The sequence below is a fragment of the Anguilla anguilla genome, chromosome 10 (assembly GCF_013347855.1).
Source record: "Anguilla anguilla isolate fAngAng1 chromosome 10, fAngAng1.pri, whole genome shotgun sequence".
Classification (NCBI taxonomy): Eukaryota; Metazoa; Chordata; class Actinopteri; order Anguilliformes; family Anguillidae; genus Anguilla; species Anguilla anguilla.
The window spans coordinates 3,689,580-3,710,880 of record NC_049210.1 but is presented as its reverse complement, the minus strand read 5'-3'; the positions used below and the strand labels follow the sequence as shown (position 1 = coordinate 3,710,880).

General features: G+C 47.1%; 2 protein-coding genes across 7 annotated transcripts in view; one reads left to right on the top strand and one right to left on the bottom strand.

The window, feature by feature from the left end:
• Positions 1 to 7,872, top strand: part of acacb (acetyl-CoA carboxylase beta) — a 32,032-nt gene extending 24,160 nt beyond the window's left edge. For all 3 annotated transcript variants that reach the window (XM_035436408.1, XM_035436407.1, XM_035436406.1), the window contains 12 exons: positions 17 to 127; positions 524 to 667; positions 1,218 to 1,338; positions 2,014 to 2,110; positions 2,486 to 2,582; positions 2,723 to 2,858; positions 3,354 to 3,531; positions 3,865 to 3,977; positions 4,345 to 4,499; positions 5,071 to 5,241; positions 5,996 to 6,132; positions 6,497 to 7,872. In XM_035436408.1, the coding sequence (XP_035292299.1) occupies positions 17 to 127; positions 524 to 667; positions 1,218 to 1,338; positions 2,014 to 2,110; positions 2,486 to 2,582; positions 2,723 to 2,858; positions 3,354 to 3,531; positions 3,865 to 3,977; positions 4,345 to 4,499; positions 5,071 to 5,241; positions 5,996 to 6,132; positions 6,497 to 6,623 (1,587 nt within the window). In that variant the 3' untranslated portion in view covers positions 6,624 to 7,872. The remainder of the gene's footprint in view (positions 1 to 16; positions 128 to 523; positions 668 to 1,217; positions 1,339 to 2,013; positions 2,111 to 2,485; positions 2,583 to 2,722; positions 2,859 to 3,353; positions 3,532 to 3,864; positions 3,978 to 4,344; positions 4,500 to 5,070; positions 5,242 to 5,995; positions 6,133 to 6,496) is intronic.
• Positions 7,873 to 9,024: 1,152 nt separating this feature from the next.
• On the bottom strand, positions 9,025 to 20,142 carry foxn4 (forkhead box N4). 4 transcript variants are annotated; one of them, XM_035436409.1, is made up of 10 exons: positions 18,955 to 20,142; positions 18,187 to 18,275; positions 12,996 to 13,165; positions 12,643 to 12,755; positions 12,174 to 12,284; positions 11,767 to 11,897; positions 11,481 to 11,577; positions 11,150 to 11,357; positions 10,397 to 10,804; positions 9,025 to 9,813 (listed from the first exon to the last, which is right to left on the bottom strand). In XM_035436409.1, exons 2-10 carry the CDS (start codon positions 18,270 to 18,272, stop codon positions 9,542 to 9,544), a joined length of 1,596 nt encoding a protein of 531 aa, XP_035292300.1. In that variant the 5' UTR covers positions 18,273 to 18,275; positions 18,955 to 20,142; the 3' UTR covers positions 9,025 to 9,541. The 4 variants fall into 4 exon arrangements, with proteins under 4 accessions (XP_035292300.1, XP_035292301.1, XP_035292303.1 ...); XM_035436410.1 differs by lacking the exon at positions 18,955 to 20,142 and adding an exon at positions 18,551 to 18,623; XM_035436412.1 differs by lacking the exons at positions 18,187 to 18,275; positions 18,955 to 20,142 and adding an exon at positions 17,380 to 17,502.
• Positions 20,143 to 21,301: the final 1,159 nt, after the last annotated feature.

The window sequence follows — 21,301 nt, the reverse complement described above, 5'->3', positions numbered from 1 at the left end:
TGTGTCTGTGCTGCAGGTGACCTGCAGGGCCATTGGGATCGGCGCCTATTTGGTGCGCCTGGGCCAGCGGGTCATCCAGGTGGAGAACTCCCACATCATCCTCACGGGATCCGGCGCCCTCAACAAGGTCTGTCTGTCCGTCCGTCCGTCCGTCCGTCCATACATCTGTCTGTTCATCTTCCCGCCCATCTGCCTGTCTGTCCGTCCGTCCGTCCATCTGTATATCCGTCTGTCCTCCTGAGTGTCTCTGTGTCTGCATGTCTCCTGTGACCTCTTTAGAAACGGTTTCCCTGTCTATATATTGGCAGTTGTGGATGGATTTCCCGCTGTGCAAATTCAGTGTGTGAGAACATTATGGTGAGAGGAACAGGCTGTTGAGACGAGCTGCATGTCCCATTCTGTGGTCCACTGACTCAGACTCAGAAAATGAGGTCCAGGGTGATCCCTCAGAAATGTACCGTGATCATGTGGAGGTGAGAAATGGTGTCCCGCCGGATGACTCCGGAAACTGTTCGTCCCACAGGTGCTGGGGCGCGAGGTGTACACCTCGAACAACCAGCTCGGCGGGGTGCAGATCATGCACAACAACGGGGTCACGCACTCCATCGTACCGGACGACTTTGAGGGCGTCTTCACCATCCTGCAGTGGCTCTCCTACATGCCAAAGGTACCGCGTTCCTTCCCAAAAAAACATTTGTAAAATTATGGGTTTCCCGTCTTCTATTAAAGGGACTTCATGTCCCTAAATGTGCTGGTTCCTGTTCATTAAATATGCGGGTATCTGTTCATTAAATGTGCGGGTTACTGTTATGTAAATGTGAGGATACCGGTTCCTTAAAAGTGAAGGTTCCTGTTCCCTAAAAGTGCAGGTTCCTGTTCCCTGAAATGTGCAGGTTCCTGTTTCCTGAAATGTGCAGGTTCCTGTTCCCTAAAATGTGCAGGTTCCTTTTTCCTAAACGCGCGGGTTCCTGTTCCCTAAACGCGCAGGTTCCTGTTCCCTAAACGCGCAGGTTCCTGTTCCCTAAACGCGCAGGTTCCTGTTCCCTGAAATGTGCAGGTTCCTGTTTCCTGAAATGTGCAGGTTCCTGTTCCCTAAACGCGCAGGTTCCTGTTCCTTAAAAGTGCGGGTTCCTGTTCCCTAAACGCGCAGGTTCCTGTTCCCTAAAAGTGCAGGTTCCTGTTTCCTAAACGTGCGGGTGCCTGTCGTGTCCTTTCAGAACAAGCACAGTCCTGTGCCGGTCTTGCCGCCCACGGACCCGGTGGAGAGGGAGGTCGACTTCACCCCCACCAAGGCCCCCTATGACCCACGCTGGCTGCTGGCCGGGAGGCCCCATCCCAGTAAGACCCCCCTCCCCCCGCCCCCCCCCACCCGTCCGCCCCTCTAAAATAGAGCCGTGCCTGTGTGTGAGGTCACGCACGGTCCCGAAGACGGCGGGACGAGGAAAACCTTCCCAATGCGAAAACGACACATCCTGCAGGATCCCTAACATGTTCCCGTATGAAAACCACAGACTGCGGAACGTGTAACACATTGCTGTATGAAAACCACAAATCCTGCTGTATCTCATATGATTACCATAAAGCCTGTAGTTATTTAGAACACGTTCCCATATGAAAACCCTCGAAGCCTGCAGGGGACGTGTATCACGTTCCCCGTTCGACTGCCACGAGGAAGACCTGCTGAATATTTCACGCGCTGAGCATCGAGTTTTGATGTCGGGTCGCTGGTATGGCACGCCCCGGGCATCAGATACGGGGGCTACACGTGTCATCGGCCTGCGACCGTGCGTGCGTGCCCACACGCGATACGCGTGCCCTGGGGGACGGGAGCCGGGGGAACATTATTCTTTAAAGAGGAGGGTGAGGGTGGCCATTATTCTTTAAAGCGGAGAGAGAGGAGAGCGCTCTCGCGGCTAATCCATTCCTTTCTCCCATAATGAGTTTGAATAAATGGAAGTGAAGAAGTGGTGCCCAGGGCCGAGGTGTGTGATTGGATGCCGTCTTGTTCCGCAGCGATTAAAGGTTCCTGGCAGAGCGGCTTCTTCGACCACGGCTCCTTCATGGAGGTGATGGGTTCCTGGGCGCAGACTGTGGTGGTGGGCCGAGCCAGGTGAGTGTAGACCCACTGAAACTGGGGGCCACCTAGGAGGGGGATGCGGCAGTTCCGGGGTTCGCACCGTAGCTGGTAACATCTGAACCCTAGTTTGGCACACCAATTAGTAGCTCAACGAGATCTCTAGCTGTTGAATGAGGTGTGCTTTGTTAGGGTTGGAGTGGCAACCTACAGGACGGTAGACCTCCAGGAACAGGGAATATTTGGGCAGCCCTGGTCTACAGTCTAACAGATTACTACAAGTCTTGTACCTTTTTGATTATTGGATGCAGAATGTGGAAGTATGCCGAAGATCAAGTTCCCACAATATTGTATTTCTGAAAAACTGAAAAGCGTGTCTATCTATACATGACGGGAGATATGTCTCTTCAGGTTAGGAGGAATCCCGCTGGGGGTCATCGCCGTGGAGACGCGCACTGTGGAGGTCACCGTTCCCGCGGATCCCGCCAACCTGGACTCCGAGGCCAAAGTGAGTAACTCCCGCCCTCCTTTCCCGCGATGCCGTACAAGTCGCCATGGCGATCGCAGGCAGGGTAAAGCGAGATTACCTTTCCCCTTTGACCCCCCTGCCCCCCCCCCCCCCCCCCCCCCCCCCGTCTCGCTCTCCAGCTCCTGCAGCAGGCGGGGCAGGTGTGGTTCCCGGACTCGGCCTTCAAGACGGCCCAGGCCGTGCGGGACTTCGGCCGCGAGCAGCTCCCCCTGATGGTCTTCGCCAACTGGAGGGGCTTCTCCGGAGGGATGAAGGGTACGCGCGCCGCGTGAGAAATGCCGGAACGATGGCGGCGTCGGGGGCGCTGTCAGGTGGCCTCGTCGTCCTAAACGTCAGTTTCGGTAGTGTAGCGATTTGCCTTAAGGCCCTGTATCAAATCTTCCCCGTGCCGGTGTTGCTGATTGGCTGGCAGCCCTACCGTGTGGCTCGTAATTGGCTGTGGTGTCATCCAGAGTGGGAGGAGTTTCTGCCAGCGTTTCATTGTTATTTCATTGCGCAAGAGCAGCTCTTGTTTGTGTAATGTGCACATCGATGCCCGCATAGCTTAGCAGGTAGACTAGAGTGGAAAAAAGCCAGTGCATCTTGGCAGCACACACTTACGAGGAGAGTACATGCTTATATGAAGAATGAGTAATATGTAATATGTAGGAATGTTGGCGCTTGTGTAGTTTGATTACGTGAGGGATTCTGGGATGTGGCGGGTTTCCATGGCAACTGACCCTGTTGCCGTGGCTCCCTGCGCCCCCTCAGACATGTACGACCAGGTGCTGAAGTTCGGGGCCTACATCGTGGACAGCCTGCGGGAGTTCCGGCAGCCCGTCCTGGTCTACATCCCCCCCCACGCCGAGCTCAGGGGGGGCTCCTGGGTGGTGATCGACCCCACCATCAACCCCCTGTGCATGGAGCTCTACGCGGACCGGGAGAGCAGGTACGGGGGCGGTCAAATGATCAAATTCAGTCAATCAATCAATCAATAGGCAGCAGTGTAGTATCATGGGTAAGGAGCTGGTCTTGTGAACTAAAGGTCACAGGTTCAATTCCCAGGTAGGACACAGCCGTTGTAGAGTTCTGGAGCAAGGTACTAATTGCTTCTGTATATACCCAGCTGTATAAATGAATGCAGTGTAAATGCTATGTAAAAAAGCTGTGTAAGTTGTCTAAGTCGCTCTGGATAAGAGCGTCTGCTAAATGCCTGTAATGTAACGTAATCAGTCGAAACCCCCTGCCCGCCCACGGCTCTGATTGGCTCCTCCCTGTGCAGGGGCGGGGTCCTGGAGGCGGAGGGCACGGTGGAGATCAAGTTCCGCCGGAAGGACCTTCTGAAGACCATGCGCCGGATCGACCCCCCCTACGCCCGGCTGGCTGAGCAGCTCGGTAAGCCCTGCCCCGCGGCTGCGTGGAAGTTTTACCGGAAAACTCCGTAGCGGTCCGATCCGTTAAAACAGGGGGTCCTCAATCCTATCCAGAAAGGGCCGGTGTGGGTGCAGGCTCTTTGTTCCAACCAAGCCGTTAACACACCTGCTTCTACCAATCAACCACTAGAGTCTCTGCTGAGAACCTCGATTAGTAGAACCAGGTGTGTTGCTGCTTGGTTGAGACAAAAAAGCCTGCATGTACACCGGCCCTTTCTGGATAAGATTGAGGACGCCCTTGCATTAAAACCTGAGCCGGTGTGACAGTTGGGTCGGTGGTTTTATGACACGATCATCGCCCCCCCCCCCCCCCCCCCCCATTTGAACAGGCACCCCAGAGCTGTTGGAGAAAGACCGCAAGGAGCTGGAGAGCAAGCTGAAGGCCCGGGAGGAGTTCCTGCTGCCCATCTACCACCAGGTGGCAGTGCAGTTCGTGGACCTCCACGACACCCCGGGGAGGATGCAGGAGAAGGGTGTGATTTCGGTGAGGGGGCGCCTCCTCTTCTCTCCTGCAGCGTGTGATAATATGCACCTCCATGACTCCCGCTTGCTCTAAAAGTGTCTCCTGCTTGACCTCAAGTATCCCTTCCGGAGATGGAATATGCTGCAGTATACTTTTGTTTTATTTTTAAACATAACATTTGACAGGAACAAGTCATTCAGCCTGACAATGCTCGCTATTTCCCCACCACTAAAGTGTACTTGGTGCTCTGTTTATTTACCAACTAGATGGTATCAAGCACTGTATCAAGTGTGGTCTTGAAAACCCCCAGAGTTGCTGCCTCTACTACATGACCTGGAATACTGAAATAAAATAGATCATTTCAATACTTCACAATATGTGGGCAAATGTGTAAAATATTACCGCTTTCAGACTTTGCAATATTTATATATTTTTTTTAAACACAGCTGTGAAATATGTTTCCAGAATATACTACATATTCTACTGGCACAGGGGTTCGTTTCACTGTTATATTTTGTAGGCTGGGTGAGTTTTTTTTATTTATTTAATTTTTTTATTTGCTACTTTGACTAACTGTCGAGTTTGGTCGCAGGACATCCTGGAGTGGAAGAACGCAAGAAGCTTCTTCTACTGGCGTCTCCGGCGTCTCCTGCTGGAGCAGGTGGTGAAAGGCGAGATACTGCAGGCCAACAAGGACCTGAGCGACGGGCACATCCAGTCCATGCTGCGCCGCTGGTTCGTGGAGACCGAGGGGACCGTCAAGGTGCGTCCGAAATTCGTCCGTTACGGAGACGGGAGGCGAGAGAGCTAGCCTCTTGGCTACATTATTAGCGTCTTGTTACACGGAGCAATGTCCACGGAAGTTTTGTTGCTTGCAACGCGTTGCTCCGGTGTCATTTCAAGCAATTTACGGTTACACGAGGCAATTCGCAAGAAATTTGAATCGTAGTCAATCACCAGTCAGAATAAAGTGTGTTACGTAATCTCATTCGATAATGCGCGGATACATTTAACCGGTATTTTTTGTAGTATACTTAAAACTTGTAAAGGAATTTACGGTTGATACTATAACGGTATATTATTCGCTAAGTTATTGTTCTTAATATGATCGGCAGTCATTTCAACAAGGAAACGAAAAGCTATATGTCCCTATTCTGGATCTTCTTTAAAACTAGGACGGAACAGCGTATGAGCTAAATTAACGTTACAGCTACAGTTACAGAAAACGTTGGCACATTCGTCTGCGCGTGACCCGTGTCTCTACTCTGATTGGCTATTGCATGAAATCAGTTGCATGAAGTTGAGCTGCTCGAAAGCAGTTGCAACCAAATTGCATTTGCGTTGCAAGTAAATTGCAGTGGTGTTTTTTTAATGTATTTATTTTTTTGGTTTTATTGTATCTCTGCACCACTGCCTATGAAGGTCCCACCCTCAGCATGTCCCTGAGAATGTTAAATAAAGATAAAGAATAAGATTCAAGGCTCAGAGGAGGTTCTGTGGGATGGACTCTCTCGCAGGCGTACCTGTGGGATAATAACAAAGTGGTGGTGGAGTGGCTGGAGAAGCACTTGTCAGAGGAAGACGGGAACCGGTCAGCCATCAGGGAGAACATCAAGTACCTGAAGAGAGACTACGCCCTGAAGCACATCCGCAGGTCAGGAATATCACACACACACACACACACACACACACACACACACACACACACAGGCATGCTCACATACACACACTCACTCCTCACTAACTCACACACACATGCTCTCTTGCGCATGCACTCTCTTCTTCCTCTCTCTCACACACACACACTCACCCGCACACTCACAAACATGCATGCTAATGCACACACTCACTCTCCTCACTCATACACACACTCTTGCACACACTCTCTTCTCTCTCTCTCTCACACTCTCACACACACAGTAGAAGCACGCAGGGCATACGTTAAGCACAACAACTGAACCATTCAGCATTTAGCGTACAAAAACACTTCTCTCTTTCTCTCTGTCTTATGACCTCAGCTTGGTCCAGGCCAATCCAGAGGTGGCCATGGACTGCATCATCCACATGAGCCAGAACATCACTCCCTCCCAGAGGGCCAAAATCTCCCACCTCCTGGCCACCATGGACAGCGCGACCTCCACCTGACCTCCGACCTTTTCCCAGGATGCACCAGGGGGGGACTCCTTCCAAAGCCCAACTCTAGCGCAGCGCGTGAACTGTTGTGGCAGTTGTAACGCTGTGCTGGTGACCTGGTTTCCCACGGCGATCGGCCAGGACCGACGTATTAAACCCTCTGTGTTGTTCTCAGGATTAAGATACGACTGCTGATTGTAACCACGCACAAACCCTGCCGACCCCAATGCACACTGCAGTCCTGCCACTGTGTGTACGTGGTCCACTAAAAAAAAAAAAAAAAGATCCCCTGTACCCCCATTCCGTCACTAGTCACCTTTTTCCTCTACCTGTGAATGCAAGCAAGCTGCCTGAGGGGAATTACTGCCGTTGTGCCATCAGAACATGTCGAATGTTTAAAAGCAAGGGGGTGTCCAGTCTTTTACGAAAAAGTGGGTACTGGTTTTTGATTTAGCCCAGCACCACGACACCTGATTCTACTTATCGAGGTCCTGATTGAAGACCATGATTGGTTAATCTGTTAAATCGGGTGTTGCAGTGTTGGCGAAAACAAAAACCTGCACCCACAGGTTTATCTTTTTCGGGTAAGATTGGACACCCCTGTTAGTGTGTCGTGTTTCAGTGTGCGATCAACGTGGAGGATGCCAAACTTGCTTCGATGCGTCTGAAAGAAGTGGGTTCGAAGACTTGCCAAATCTCAGCCTGTCCGTGCTGCATACTTACGGGACAGCGATTTCTCACACGTGCGAACTTGCCAGCTGTTGTATGCATCAGCTGCCGGTTCAATCTTCAGGACCAGAGCGGACCCGGAACACGAGATGTCGACAACAAAAGCTGTTTGTTTGTTCTCCTGCTGATACCAAAGATATGCTTTTTACCGCGTTAAGTGTTCGAGCGAGGGTGCTCAGTACGCATTTGTGGAATCTTTGACGATTCAAGAGAACTGATTTTTACACTCTCCTGTACACCAGCATTTACCTCTGTGGCTTTTCTTGGTCCTCCACATGAACGGCTGTGTAAATGATAAGCTATCGATCTGACGCTTCCCTGAGACGTCTGCTTTCAGTGAGTATTTGTGCAGGTGCTACAGGCTATGGGAAGTAAAGAAAGGGGCTCGTATCGGAATGAGTCTTTTGGACTCGGTGCAACACTGTGTGTGCGTGCGTGCGTCCGTTTGTGTGTGCGTGTGTGTGCGCGCGTGTGTGTGTATCTGGGATGTATATACACATTCTCTGAATAAATGCCAGTTTCACTGATCGTCTTCCAACTGTCATATCTTTGAGCTGAGAATATGAAACGACCGATTTCCTGCAAGTGTGAGTGAGATTTTATTTTTGTATTTCGGTCTCATTACTCAGAGTGTATAAACTATAAAACAAATGCATTTCTGAATTCATATTGCTTTTATTGTATTGAAATATTTCTAGTGTTTCAATGGTTTATTACAAACCTACTTTTACAGTGATTTTGAAACATGGTTTAGTTTACTTCAGGTTGTTTTGTATTTAGATTAACACAAAATAACTTGAATGTAAAACCGGAATGATTTTTAGGAGTAGACTTTTTACACTTGGGATATTGGCTCCATATATTATCACAGAAACTTTGGATCAAGGTGCAACGCAGGTAGCTTTAATTATGACACCAATATGAATCATAGAAGATCCAAAATACCATTGGGGTCTTTGAATTCTTACATGGCATTAGCAATCTGGCTAAAAATTAAAATCGGTAAGTGACACTGTACTTTTCAATCAATGATATTGGCAAGTCTGGATGGGTTAAACGTGAAGTAAATTAATTTATGATTTATATTTTCTTTTTTCTTTATTTTTTTTTCCTCCTGTTCCAAGGAGGGATGTCGCACCTGCAGGGGACTGTAAACCGTGCTTTAAAAACGATGCCTCTCGTACATTTATAAATATAAATAAAAAAAACATATACAACACAGTAATACTGCCTAGCACAAATACAGTAAAACACGGGTCTCTGAAACTACAGTTGTTAGGCTAACGTTGACCGGAGGTAAAGGAAACAAAAGTATTTCTCCCGCTCGACCGGGACGCCGGTGCCTTGTTCACAAGAGTTTGTATTTACACAGTCGAGTATGTTCACGTAGAATGCCACGACAGCGACCCACCCCCCCAGTTTTGGTTGTAGGTCCTGTGAAGTTCTCTTTGCTTGGCAAAGTTCGATCGTCAGCATCCATAAGTATGACGTATAGCGCTCCTAACAGGAGCCGAATTTATTCCACACAAAAGCCTTTTTTTGTTTGACGTATTGCGTACTCGGCTGTGAAGGGCTGATTCGATATTTTCCGTCATTGCTGGTTTTCACTGTAGTGTTATCTTGATGTGAATAAAAAATGTTTTCGGAATAGCCTCAGTTACTGCCACTGGGACCACCGAATGAGACATTATTTAATTTTGGGGGATGGGGGGGGGGGGGGATGGGGGCGAGGGCTCCAAAATTATTATTATTTTTTTTTAACCGCTGGAAGTTGAGCATTTGGTTCCAGAAGTGGGATCTAGAAGTTGTACCAATGTGGAAAAGTGACTTAAAAAAAAAAAAAAATTTCTTTGCTTTGTTACATCGGGTTTATTTCAGTAAAGCTGCTCGCTCCTTGCTCCTGTCCTCTCCTCCTTTCTGTCTGCTCCTCTCTCCTTTCTCCTGCACGCTCCTGTGCGCTCCTTGCTCCTTGGCACTCCAGCTCCTGTTCGCTCCTGTCTGCTCCTCTCTCCTGTTCGCTCCTGCACGCCCCTCGCCCCCCGGGGGCAGCGTTCGAGCAGGGCGATGGGTGCTGCGTTCGAGCAGGGCGATGGGTGCTGTGTTCGAGCAGGGCGATGGGTGCTGGGTTCGAGCAGGGCGATGGGTGCTGAGTTCGAGCAGGGCGATGGGTGCTGCGTTCGAGCAGGGCGATGGGTGCTGCGTTAGAGCAGGGCGATGGGCTTGCTCCCTCCCTGCGGGCCCATGTACTGGGCGGAGACGCTGTCCAGCCCGCTGTACGCCGCGTACAGACCCGTCACCTGCAGGTCCGAGAAGGACAGCCCGCTGCCGCCGGACGCCCCCGCCAGGCCCCCCCCGGCCCCCGCGCCCGCCCCCCCGCCCAGATCGCAGTCGGACAGCCGCAGCGGCGAGTTGCTGAAGGCGCCCAGCGTCTCCAGGTTGAAGCTCTCGTCCTTCATCTCCTCCCACAGGTTCCCTGGGGCACAGAAAAGGCGAGTCAGGCTCTCCCAGGTAAGCGCTGTGTTCTCCAGTGCTGCTCGAGGCACTGGCTATTCTGACCTGCCCACTAATCCCTGATAACGAAGCCAGGGCAAATTGTGGGATTGACCTGGCGAAGCAGAAGGACTTTGGTGTCTAAAGCTAATCCCAATGATAATAGGAATTTAAATTTAAGCATTTAGCAGATTTAGCCGAAGTGACTTAAAGTAGGTGCATTTAACACGGCTTAATAAAATGGTATTGTTTTATCTGCATAGCACCTATTATTATTTGGATGTGTTTATACAACTTTTAAGCCATGTCCACAGCACTGGTTGGTCGGCAGTTTTTTTTTTTTTTTCTCACTCCTTTAACTTATTCTGAGGATCAGATTTCTTAAGGTGTCAGATTACAAATGTGTTATTAGAATGTTCTGAACTGAATGTGCTGATGTCACAATCACTACTGGTAACTGAAAGCAATGGAGTTCTAGAACACCGACTCAGAAATTTGAAAAAATAACATTCCAAAAAAATAAAAAACAACCCTGCTCTTCAAAGGGTTAAATCGAAGAGGCCCACCTTGTAATGCGAAGTCCATGATGCTGGGATCCAGCGTGTCGACCTCTGCGGTGACGTCGCCGTGCAGGCTGTAGAACTCGTGGGGGGGCTTGCCGGGGTGCTGGGCGAGGGGGCTGTGGGAGAGGTCGGGGACCGTGTGGAGCGGGGGCGTCTGGGCCGGGGCGGGGGACCCGGGGGCCAGCCTGGTTTGGGCCTGGAGCTGGTGCTGGTGCTGCTGGTGCTGGTGGTGGTGCTGGTGCTGGTGCAGGGGGAGGCACTGCAGGGACAGGGTCATGACGGGCTGGGGCTGCAGCTGGGCCGGCAGGGTCAGGCCGCCGGTCGGGCCGCTGGGGAGCCGGGTCACCCCGGGGTCACACGGCTTCCGTCTGCAGCTCTCCGGTCGGTCCGTGATCAGCTTGTCCAGCTCGTCTGTGGGCGAGCGAGCGAGCGACACACACAAAAGAACAGCTTAGAAATGTGACTGGCTTTTTTTGGGGGGCTGCTGTACATTGGGATTATTGCCATAGTCTTGCATCCTAGTTTGTCTATCTTAAAAAACTTTATTCCTCCTCCTTTAAATCATTTCCCTCTTTGTCTCCCTTTAGAGTCACCAGGCTTTGAGTCTTTGGAACCACTGCAGTGCCACATTCTCCCACCCAAAGGTCCCTCAAACTGCAGACCTAACCTGTGCTCTCCCACCAGGGTTAGCTATGCTCCAACAGACTCCCATCCAAAGAGACATTCAAGCTGCAGACCTGACCTATGTTGTCCTACCTGGGTTGGCCATGCTCCGGCGGATGGCCGGTAAGTCCTTGCGCTTCCACTTCTGCATCTCCTCCTCCATCTTGTCGATCTTGGCGGGGTTCAGGGCCCAAAGGCAGCCCTTGCGGGAGGAGCCGCTCAGCTTGTTCTCCACCTTCTCGAAGCACTTGTTCAGGGACAGGTTGTGCCGAACCGAGTTCTTCCAGCCGTCTGGTGCCGTCTACAGGGGGGTGCAAGAAAAGGACCTTTTGAGTCATCTGGAGCTTACGAGTAAGTTACTCATCCCTTCCCCTTATTCCTGTTCACTCCTTATATCCACAGAAGAACCGGAAAGAGAATTTACCTTGAAGTAGGGGAAGTGTTCCTTCATAAAGCTGTAGATCTCGCTGACGGGGAGACTGCCTGTCTTGCTGTTCTTTAGGGCCATAGCAATCAGGCAACTGAGGGGACATCAAACGGAGTAAAGTTTACTATTCATTTAAAGATGGTCCCTTTGACAGTGAACTTCTCACCATGCTCGTGTTTCCTTTCCTGGGCCATGGGAGTCAGGATGTAGCAATCATGAAAATATATACTTCTTAGTCAGGGCCAGAATTGAGCTATCATTCCCAGAATTCCCAGGGGCTCACCTATAGGAGTAGATGGGCTTGGGAAAGGACTTTGGCTGCAGGTCTTGGTTGCTGTGTGGGGCGAGTCGAGGCTGGTTGAAAGGGCCCTGGTTACTGTAGGAGGTACTGCTGTAGAGGCCTGCGGCAGAACACTGCGGAAGAGACATTAGCAAATTTCTCATGAGTAAATTTGGATTTTAGATTTCATCGTGCTCAGTTCCCATAGCAGCTTCCCACTTTGAACAACAGATCTTTTGGAATGTTTTTAAAATTCTCAGTGTCATTGTTCTAGAACTCCATTGCTTTCAATTCCCAGTTGTGATGGTTACATCAGCATTAGAATGTGCAGTTAAGAACATTCTAATCACATATATGTGATCTCGCACACGATGCGTGTTTAGATGGTAGATGTTCCTGAAGGTTTGTACCTGCTGGCCAGTCTGCGCAAGGGTGAAGACTTGCTGTGGAGACGGCTGGTAGACGGACGGATGGGACTGGAACCCAGGGGAGGGCTGGCCGTTCAGGGAGTACGACGTCATCTGAGGAGCAGGGAGGGAGAGAGAGGCACAATTTGTGATCTCTGTAATCCTCCCCGTTGCGCTAGACAAGGGTGTCTTTGTTCGTTTCATCTCAAGCCACATAGGTGTGTGTGTTCTCACGTTCAGACACAAGGGTCTAACTAAATTCCCAGAAGGCCACACTGTCTGTGGGTTTTTGTGGTTTCCAATTAAGGTCTTGAGAACAAGGTGTGTGTGTGGATTCTTTAGCCAATCAATGACTGGAATGACCCTCGGGGGCCCAAATACTCGTCAGACACTGCGGCCCTCCAGGACCGGAGTTTGGCGCCTGTCGTCTAAACGAAGCCGTTCGCCGTAGGCCCCGTCGGTTCCAACTCACGTTTCCGCTGTGGCCGCTGATGCCGCTCATTCCCAGAATGCTGTTCTGCATGTTGCTCTGAAGGTGGATCATGGTCGCCTGTCCACTGGACACGTTCATGTTGTTAAGCTGGGCTGCAAGCAGAGTCCACACACACACACAATATGTCATTTTCACTGGGAGCCTCATCAACAGAGGAGCCAAGTTGTCGCAAGCCCTCCTTGCCTCCTGTCCCAAACCCTGCCCCAGCTCCTCAAAAGCAGCCCTAAAAAAAACCCAAACTTGCCCCAGCTCCTCAAAAGCAGCCCTAAAAAAACCACCCCAGGGGTCCTGGCGGACTGGCGGACAGGTGCACAGGTGACAGGTGCACACACCTGTCTGCTGCTCCAGCAGGTTGCCCTGCGCGGCCACACTGAAGTCCAGCCGCCCCGCCGTGGTCATCTGCTGCAGCCGGGGCACGTCCACGGACGTGAGCCAGGACAGGGACTGCAGGTCCCCCGGGAGGTCGTCCTCATTCAGCTGGGACGGGTCTGTGGTCAGCAGCCTGGGGGGGGGGGGGGGGAGCAGTGAGTCTCAACAGACAGTCGAACACTTCCCTATATTTCGTATTTTATATATATAGACAACCATCACGTAATTGTCAGACTACAATAAAAAATTCATTCATTTTTTGTATCCAGTCTTGGGCATGCTTGGATGGATTTATTGATCTTTATGTGTAGAGTGATGAGCAAAAAGGCTACTATCCCGATAATTTGTTTAAAAAAAAATCTATTTCTCTGTCTAAAATCAATTAATTACTTCAAAAAATTTGAAAACAAACAAAAAAAAAACCTCCCCCCCTTTTCAGTTCACTTATGCACCAGCAAAGTGCCTGGTGCATTTTTAAAGGGCTTTTTTTCAGTTGTTCCCCCAGTAGCAACTGAAAACGCGACTGAAAACAAGGAGTGACTTTCATTTTTATTAATCTTCTTTGCTGCCTCTTTCTTTCCTCCAAAGCAAAACTAAGTTTCTCTAAACAAGCGGCAAATGATCCAAGTTATAAAAATGCATCAACTTTGTTTTGAGATCATTTTTATGTTTCATGAAGCATTTCTAATATAATTAAAAAGTGAAAAAATGAGGAGTTTTAAAGTGTTGAAATGAGTGAAAAACGGTGAAATCCTTCGCTGAGGATTTAAGATTAGATGCAGTCACTTGAGGTCGATGGAGGTTTAAGAAGGGATCCTCTCTCTCGCGATTTCTTATTTCTTTTGTAAACGGAGACTTCTTGGAGGGAGGAGGAAAAAAAAAAAGGGGGGAACTTCTTGAATCCTCTCCAGTCCTCTTTTCCTACACTTACTGTAGAAGAGTGCAATAATTAGGGAGTCGCCATGACAACCCTCGCCATTCAGTTATTTCGCGAGCCTGGGCACTGTAGCTCCCCCACACCCCCCCTCGCCCCCCCCCCACTCCCCAACCGCAATCAGGTGACCGCGCTCCCTCTCTCGTCATTGGCCGAATCGTAAATAAACAGCGGCCTTGAAATCATTTGAAATGTGGAGTATAGGCACATGTTGTTTTGCAACAGTTGGCCCCTGTCTATTGAAAGATGATCGCCCATTGTGTCCCGAACGCCAGGCTGCCGGGTGACACGTGGCTCTATTGTCTGACCCTTCCTTGATTGTCTACTCCGTGTTTTTTTTTTTTTTAGGTTTTTTTTTTTTTAACCAGGCCCCCGTGCATTAATCTGCCGGAATGACAGTCCAGACACAAGGGACGCAAATAAGAGGACCATCTGCTTCCCTGTCCCCCTTCTCCATCCCAGTTCCACCTCCTTGCCCCCCCCCCAAGTGGTGCAATAGACAGGGTGGTGGTGGGGGGGGGGGGGCAATAGGGTCAAGCCACAGCGCTCACGCAGCCTGTCAGCCAATAAATTACATCATTTCACCCCAAAAAAAGAGAAAAAAACCCGCTGCGTGGACACCGCGGTTCGGAGTGTGGCCTTGGCCGCCCGTGCCGGTCGGCAGGGCTTATGAATAATTAGGCTCTTCCATTCAAGCGCGCGCCCTGTTCAAGTGAAACTCGTCGTGACGTTCTGCTTTATGTTCCTCCTGTGATGGCAATTTAACCTTTGAAATTTGAATCCGTAAACCCCCCCCCCCACACCCCCACCACCACCACCCCCCATCCCCTCCCATACACACGCCTCCCCCCCCCCCCACCCCCTCCCTCCCATTCACACAAAACACTTCCTCAACTGTTATCTGGATTTCCTCGTTGAGCAATCAAAATATTGACAAACAAAAAAGGCTGCCATGGTGCCCTTAATATACAAAACGTTTTTCTTTTCTTCCACGGGAACAGTAGTGAGAGATTTTGAATGAACTATTCTATTAACTGCCGCTGTTTTTTTTCCCCCCACCCCGTCTACCAACTTCACCACGGGTAGATATAATGTTATTTAAAAAAAAAACTCCTCAAAGTCTAACTGTCTGAAGCCCTGGAGCTTCACCTCAAAGCATTTGAATACAATCTTAAGACCCTGTTAGATAGATTTTTGAAAAATGGAACGGTAGCTAGGTAGAGAGGTCTGTTATTTACTGCCTGGATACGGTGGCACGTTCCAGTGAGTTGTATTTCATTCTGAGCTAGGCCTGTCTTTACTAAAGGTTATGAAACGGTAATGTGTCAGGTGGGTGTGGAAAAGATTGTTGCCATAGTTCAGTTTGTCCCGTCATTTCCCTATGAAATACAGCACACGGGTTTACTGGAACTGATAGTACTCGCTGATAAGCCTGCTTTCCTTAATCCAGTAGACGTGCGCTTTGTTTCATAGCGAAACGAAATGGAAAATATATCGATTTACATTTAAAAAAATAAAATTTCCTTTCTTTTCTTTACTTACTTTCCAAGCACAGGCCAGCCAAACAAAAAAATATATAAACATCTATACATGCACCTTAACAATTGCAGTTCTCTCTATCAGTTTAAACATTCCAGTGTATAAACGAATATTACCGACAATTTATTATTGAATAATAACTTTTTTTTCAATGAAAGGTTGTGTATCTGCTCCATTGTAATTTCTGCATATTGTCAATTAAATGAATTATAAAATTTTATGTTTATGCTTATTACCACATTGTAATACACCCATATGCCATACAACTCAACCCACATAAACTCCTTTAATATTATTCATCAATCAAGTATGAAAATATGAAATCAAATGTACAGTATGTCTACGAGTATAGTATATGACTATAACTTTCAAAATGAACAAGCAGCAAGCTGTGTAGCTAATATCAGATATAGTACTTGCATAAACTGCTAGTAGCCTCAGACATATAACCTTCTCATGTCTTACCGTTAAATGTCCCACAAATAAAATAAATGTCTCTCATACAAACCTGAAATTCAACATTGACGTAAACAGAACCGCTGTACTCCCCTGCGCACAGACACACACACACACACACACACACTATCCACCGTGCAAATTCACTGCATTACCGGCTCAATCTGTCAATCATGTGTCGCCAGGTCAACACCCAAAGAAACATGTACAGAGTAAACACCACACGTTCTACCTCAAGGTTGTAAGGCGCTCTTGCAGGGACTGATTCACCCAATCGCACCTATTTAACCATAGTAATGCAAAAATAAATAAATAAATAAATAAAACGACACCAACAAATTCCATTCATGTTGCTTTCAGTTATGATGTAACATATTCTACTGATTTCACTCAACAAATGGAAGTGGCAGAGCACTGCAGTATTTTAATGTGAATGAAACTGCACTGCATATATGATCCATAATTACATCAGTCTAGGTTTTCTCTTGCCTTTAACTTTGTGTGTGTCTGTATTTGCAGGAAAGAATGAAACCTATAAAGAATTTGTACCGCGTCAAGATTTAAGCACATTCCTTATCCGTGGGCCACAAAATACTAGCTTGAACTACTTATGTGCTAACTTCTGAATAGGGGAGGCATTCAAAAAAATTTTTTTTTAGGGGAGGCATTTACTGTACATAAAATTTTGCAGCACTAACAAAAAATCCTCTTAACAAAACATTAAAAATGTGCCTTCCCTGCCCAAGAGATATAGCCTGAAGCATCAGTCATAAGCATGTGACTGACGATAGGAGTAATTCATTCAGACTACACAGGAACATCACCATCAACACACAGCTCTCAAAAACCAAATATGGATGCGTGGATCACATTTTTCTAAAGAAATTTTAGTACCACTAACGCTGTCAAAAACAACTGGTTTTGGCTCTGGCTGGCTCAAAATTAGAAGCACACTGATCACATCCTACTACTGGGAAGAGTAGTACAGATGGGGCTACAAAAACTATATATAACCTGGAACAAAAATATTAACAATGCCCCAAAACTGGAATTTCACAGTACAGTTGAAGTACTCTGCATACTAATTTTATATTTGGCTTTAGAGTTTCCACAAGTTCGCACAATTTATCATTTTCAGAGCCCAAAAATCACAAGTTCATCAAAGTCACAGTTACAAACAACACTCGTAATCTCACAAGGCGAACATACAAAAATGCCGCGGCGAATTTAGAAAACGGGTTAGCATCTGTTAGCCGCATCTACGGGCTACACACGTCACGCACTCATCACAGACGTCGGCCGCGAGAACCAGTTGCCCTTGAGCCCCTGACAATTAAGCAGGAGACAGAATATTCCCGGTTAATTAAATTTCGGTTGTAGTCACTGTAGCATGCAGCTGTGTTTTTCAAAATACATACTTGTGGTCACTGGAATGCAAGTATGCGCATGGATGAGCGGTTTAAAAAAATAATAAAAATAATTAAATTCATTTTGTTTGCTCAGCGAGGCAAAGCGTGTAGTGTCCCTGTCCTTCAGGCAAGTTTAAAAAGAAGGCAGTGGAGCAAGCGTTTTTTCCCAGAGGTTTAGCTCTCCTAATGCCCCCCCCCCCCCCCCCCCCAGCCCCCACCCCCTCCTCTCCTTTCTAATTGGAGGCCACTTCCCCCTGCAGTGACCCCGGGAGACCCCGTTACCCCTGACCCGCCCGGGCGAGGGGGTCCGGGTCTCCGTGTGTCGGCAGCGGGAGGGTAAACAGAGCTGATGGGTTCTGACGGGTCCATTCAGACCGAAAATCATTTATTCTCAGGGTTTTTTTTTTTTTTGCATACAACCCCCGCCCCCCCCCCCCCCCCCCCCCCCCCCCCCCCAACACACACACACACACACACACCACCACCACCACCTCCTTTTTTTAAAAAAAACAAGGAGCTGTCCACACCTAGAAGACAGCGATTGTACAATAGCAGGGGGGTTGGTTCCCTGGCGCTTGAAAAGTGTATCTCTTGAACAAAAAGTTTAAACACTTGATGCTCAAAAAGTATTTGAAGTAATTGTGCCATCATAACATAGGTGTGCCAAGCCAGGATTTTAAAAAGTAAAAAGAATGAACAGATAAATATAAGCTATTTCACATCAAGGACCATGTTCTTTGACAAGTTTCGATAATTTAAGTAAAAAAAGCAAGGCACTGTCCCATCACCAGCAGTATAATAATGAACTTTGGGTACCTGTAGTCTTGAGGTGATGGGTGGTGACTTTGTCCTGAATTTCCAAGAATTTCTGACATCCTGGAAGTAATTCCACTTTCTATCATTTCCTGTGGGAAAATTTGACGTGTTTGTGTTAATTGACAGCAATTGCACTGATAAAGAATATGATCTGATATTTCAGTAGTGGCAACACAAATGTAAAAGATTTTAAAAAATAAATACTTCTGTCCTAAGAACGCCTGTTCTCGAATATTTCTAGCAAAATGGTTCTACGTCTTCTTAATTTAGTGATGATTTATTTTTATTCTACCCATATCCTTAATAAAATTAAAACTCTTGGCATTCATTGATCTCTTAAATTACAGCAGAAATTGTTACTTACACAAGCAGATAGCTCGATAAATAGCTTGCTACATGTAAAAACTGAGAAAGTTAGACTTGCTATCTGGCTAACATTAACCTAAATATTTGGAGAAATATTTTTTTAAATGAAATCTAAAATTTTGGATAACTGGCCAATAGGCCTGAAACAACGTAATCAAACAAACTAGGTATCAGACCATCAAAAATCAGACGACCGCTGTTGACGTTACTTTATAGCTGACATAAACTAACGTTGCCAGTGCGTAACTAAGTTACAACTGTCATCCTTGCTTGCACAAGAATAATGTTGCAGTGGAGTGACATTACCTAACTTGCCATTTAGCAGTAAACAAAAAATAATGCCACAAACGCACGCCAAATATTTTTTTTATCATGAATGAATAGCAGCTGCAGACCTCTTACCTGTCTTGTGTAAGCCGTAGTTGGGATGGTCTGATAGTGCGTCTGTGTAGGGTATTTTGACTGCGCACTTGTTCTCCAGACCGTTTTTAAATTTCCCTCTTTGGCGCTGTCCAGCAGTCTCTGTCATGCGCAGTGCTCCGTCCTTGCTGTTCGGTGGGCAGGGTCACAAAGACTTGTCCGATTCAGCGGATAATAACCTTTAAGACATCATCAAGCCTGCAAGTGCCCTGTATCGATCTAGCTAATGTTAGGAGACTAGTTGCTTGATTTCCCTTTAACAACTCTTGTTTTGGTAGTTAACCGAATTGGACGCGTTATTCTGTTCAGATGAAACCGGTACATTAAAGTTAGCTAGCTAGTTACACTCCAAAATCTTGGCTACAAGCCGACTATCGGCATTACTGATCTCTTATAGATCTCGTATTGTAGCTAAAAGCGTATGACTAGAATTAACTCGCAAAATGAAAATATAATTAGTTAGCCATTTCTGACAGACTGACAGCTTACGTAAATCGTTGATAACAAGCGAACAAGTATTGAATTAACTTTTTAAAAGTTGCTCGTCATTCACAAATGAGCAGTTTTGTGTCAGGTGTTTGTTTTGGTTGGCATGTTGACGTTATTATCCAAGTTATCAAAAATAATGATGAATGTATTGCACAAGTGCACTAAGCTAGTTGATCACCAATTAGCATGCTGGCTAACAAAGTAAATAGTTAGGCATGCATTTTAAAGAAACTCTAAAAATAAGATGGTTAACGAGGGAAGCTAACTAAGCACCATGTAATATTTCAAAAGCCAGCTACAGTAATGCAAATCCAAATAATAAGCTAGCTGTCCATCAAAGTTAGTTAAATGAACAGCGACTAACTGAATATTTACGCTGCTGATCAGCACCTCTCTATTATATTTTGCAAGACTTTCAGCGGTTAGCTAACGTATTTAACTAAATTAAAAATGTTCAAATGTAGTTTCTGTTCTTCTCTTTAATGTAACGAGTCCCGTGCAAATCCCTAATAGAACTCCTTCAAGGCAGAGTAGTTTCTTCGCTCGCGTGCCTTTCGGCTCCTAGTCAGGAATGAATGGCTGAGAATAAAGCCGTTGGTGCTTGCTGAGAATTTCTTTCCCCGCCGCTGCGCCCGCGCCTCTTGCCGGGAGCAGTAGCGGGAAAGGTGGCTCGGAAGGCGCGTTGGGGGTTGGAGGGGGCAGATGAAGCTATCAGCGCAATTTGGGAGGCTACAGAGGTGCTACAAGTCATACCAACTCCATCCCAAAACATTACCAGTGAACGTTCGCGTTTTCGGGAACATTTGCTGAACTTTTCTGGCACAATTGCTTCGAATGTTAAATGGGCTAAGTCATCTGGGAGCGAGGGCAGTTCTGATTCTGATGCAAAAAAAAATAAATAATAATAATTAGCTCGGCAACAGGTGCTAAAACAGCTAAATAAATGCATATAAATAAGAATAAATACATATTTTTTAAATTTAAGTTTCGATACACCTTCATTTCATGCGTGAAAGCGGAATATACCCACAGGATTTTCATATGGCTGCGCATATTGTGTCTAAAATGATGAAGGTAAAATGAGACCGCACATTATTGCAGGTTTGGAAACGGGACTTTCGGGTGCAGTCATTGTACATTTTTGTGCAGTAGGTGTACAGTAAATTATTATACAGTAAATGTACATCAATAGGACCAGTCTTTGGCGTAAGAGGACAGCCTATGGTATGGACCAGGTGGGGCGGTGTTAGATATTGGCTTAATAATAAAAAAATGGATATAAAATAGAGCCTTTGAAATTTTTTTGGTCCAAAAATTGTTCTGTTTTCGATTGTCTCAGGAAAGGTAGCCTTTTAAAATCAACGGTTAGAAGGGCTCTATCCAAAAGTAATTAATTTAATATTAAACTCACATAATAGCACAAGCCGTTTATTCATTGAACGTTTTTTTTTTAAATTATTATTTCAATGCGAAAATTCTTTCAAATACAAGTAACCACAATACAACTCTTTCTTGAACCAGCCGATTGCCGCTGATAGATGTAGGCCACTAAAAGCATTTTCAAACTATGACTAGTGTTTTTTTTCCCCCCTTCTTTGGAGGAAATAACTGTATCCTTTCAATAATTTGCGCCTGGTCTCGTTTAATCCTATGGGGAACGAGCCTGTGTCAGCGGTCTCGCCCCCAAGGGACACTACAGATGGTGAATCGCAGTTTCACAATGGGCACAATCAATGATTACATGCATGGACGTAACGGACAAAAAGACCTGCCTCTTAAGTCCTGGGTGTGCACGAGGTCCTAGAGCCCGAAATTTACCTTTAAAAAAATAAAAGAGAGA

What these genes read in the sequence shown, in the direction of transcription:
- foxn4 (XM_035436409.1), bottom strand. Translation starts at nt 18,272, where the DNA reads ATGATAGAAAGTGGAATTACTTCCAGGATGTCAGAAATTCTTGGAAAT. An exon ending in AACACTTCCCCTACTTCAAG is followed by an intron (nt 11,358 to 11,480) that starts GTAAATTCTCTT and finishes ACCCCCCTGTAG; the next exon opens with ACGGCACCAGACGGCTGGAA. An exon ending in CCGGAGCATGGCCAACCCAG is followed by an intron (nt 10,805 to 11,149) that starts GTAGGACAACAT and finishes GCTCGCCCACAG; the next exon opens with ACGAGCTGGACAAGCTGATC.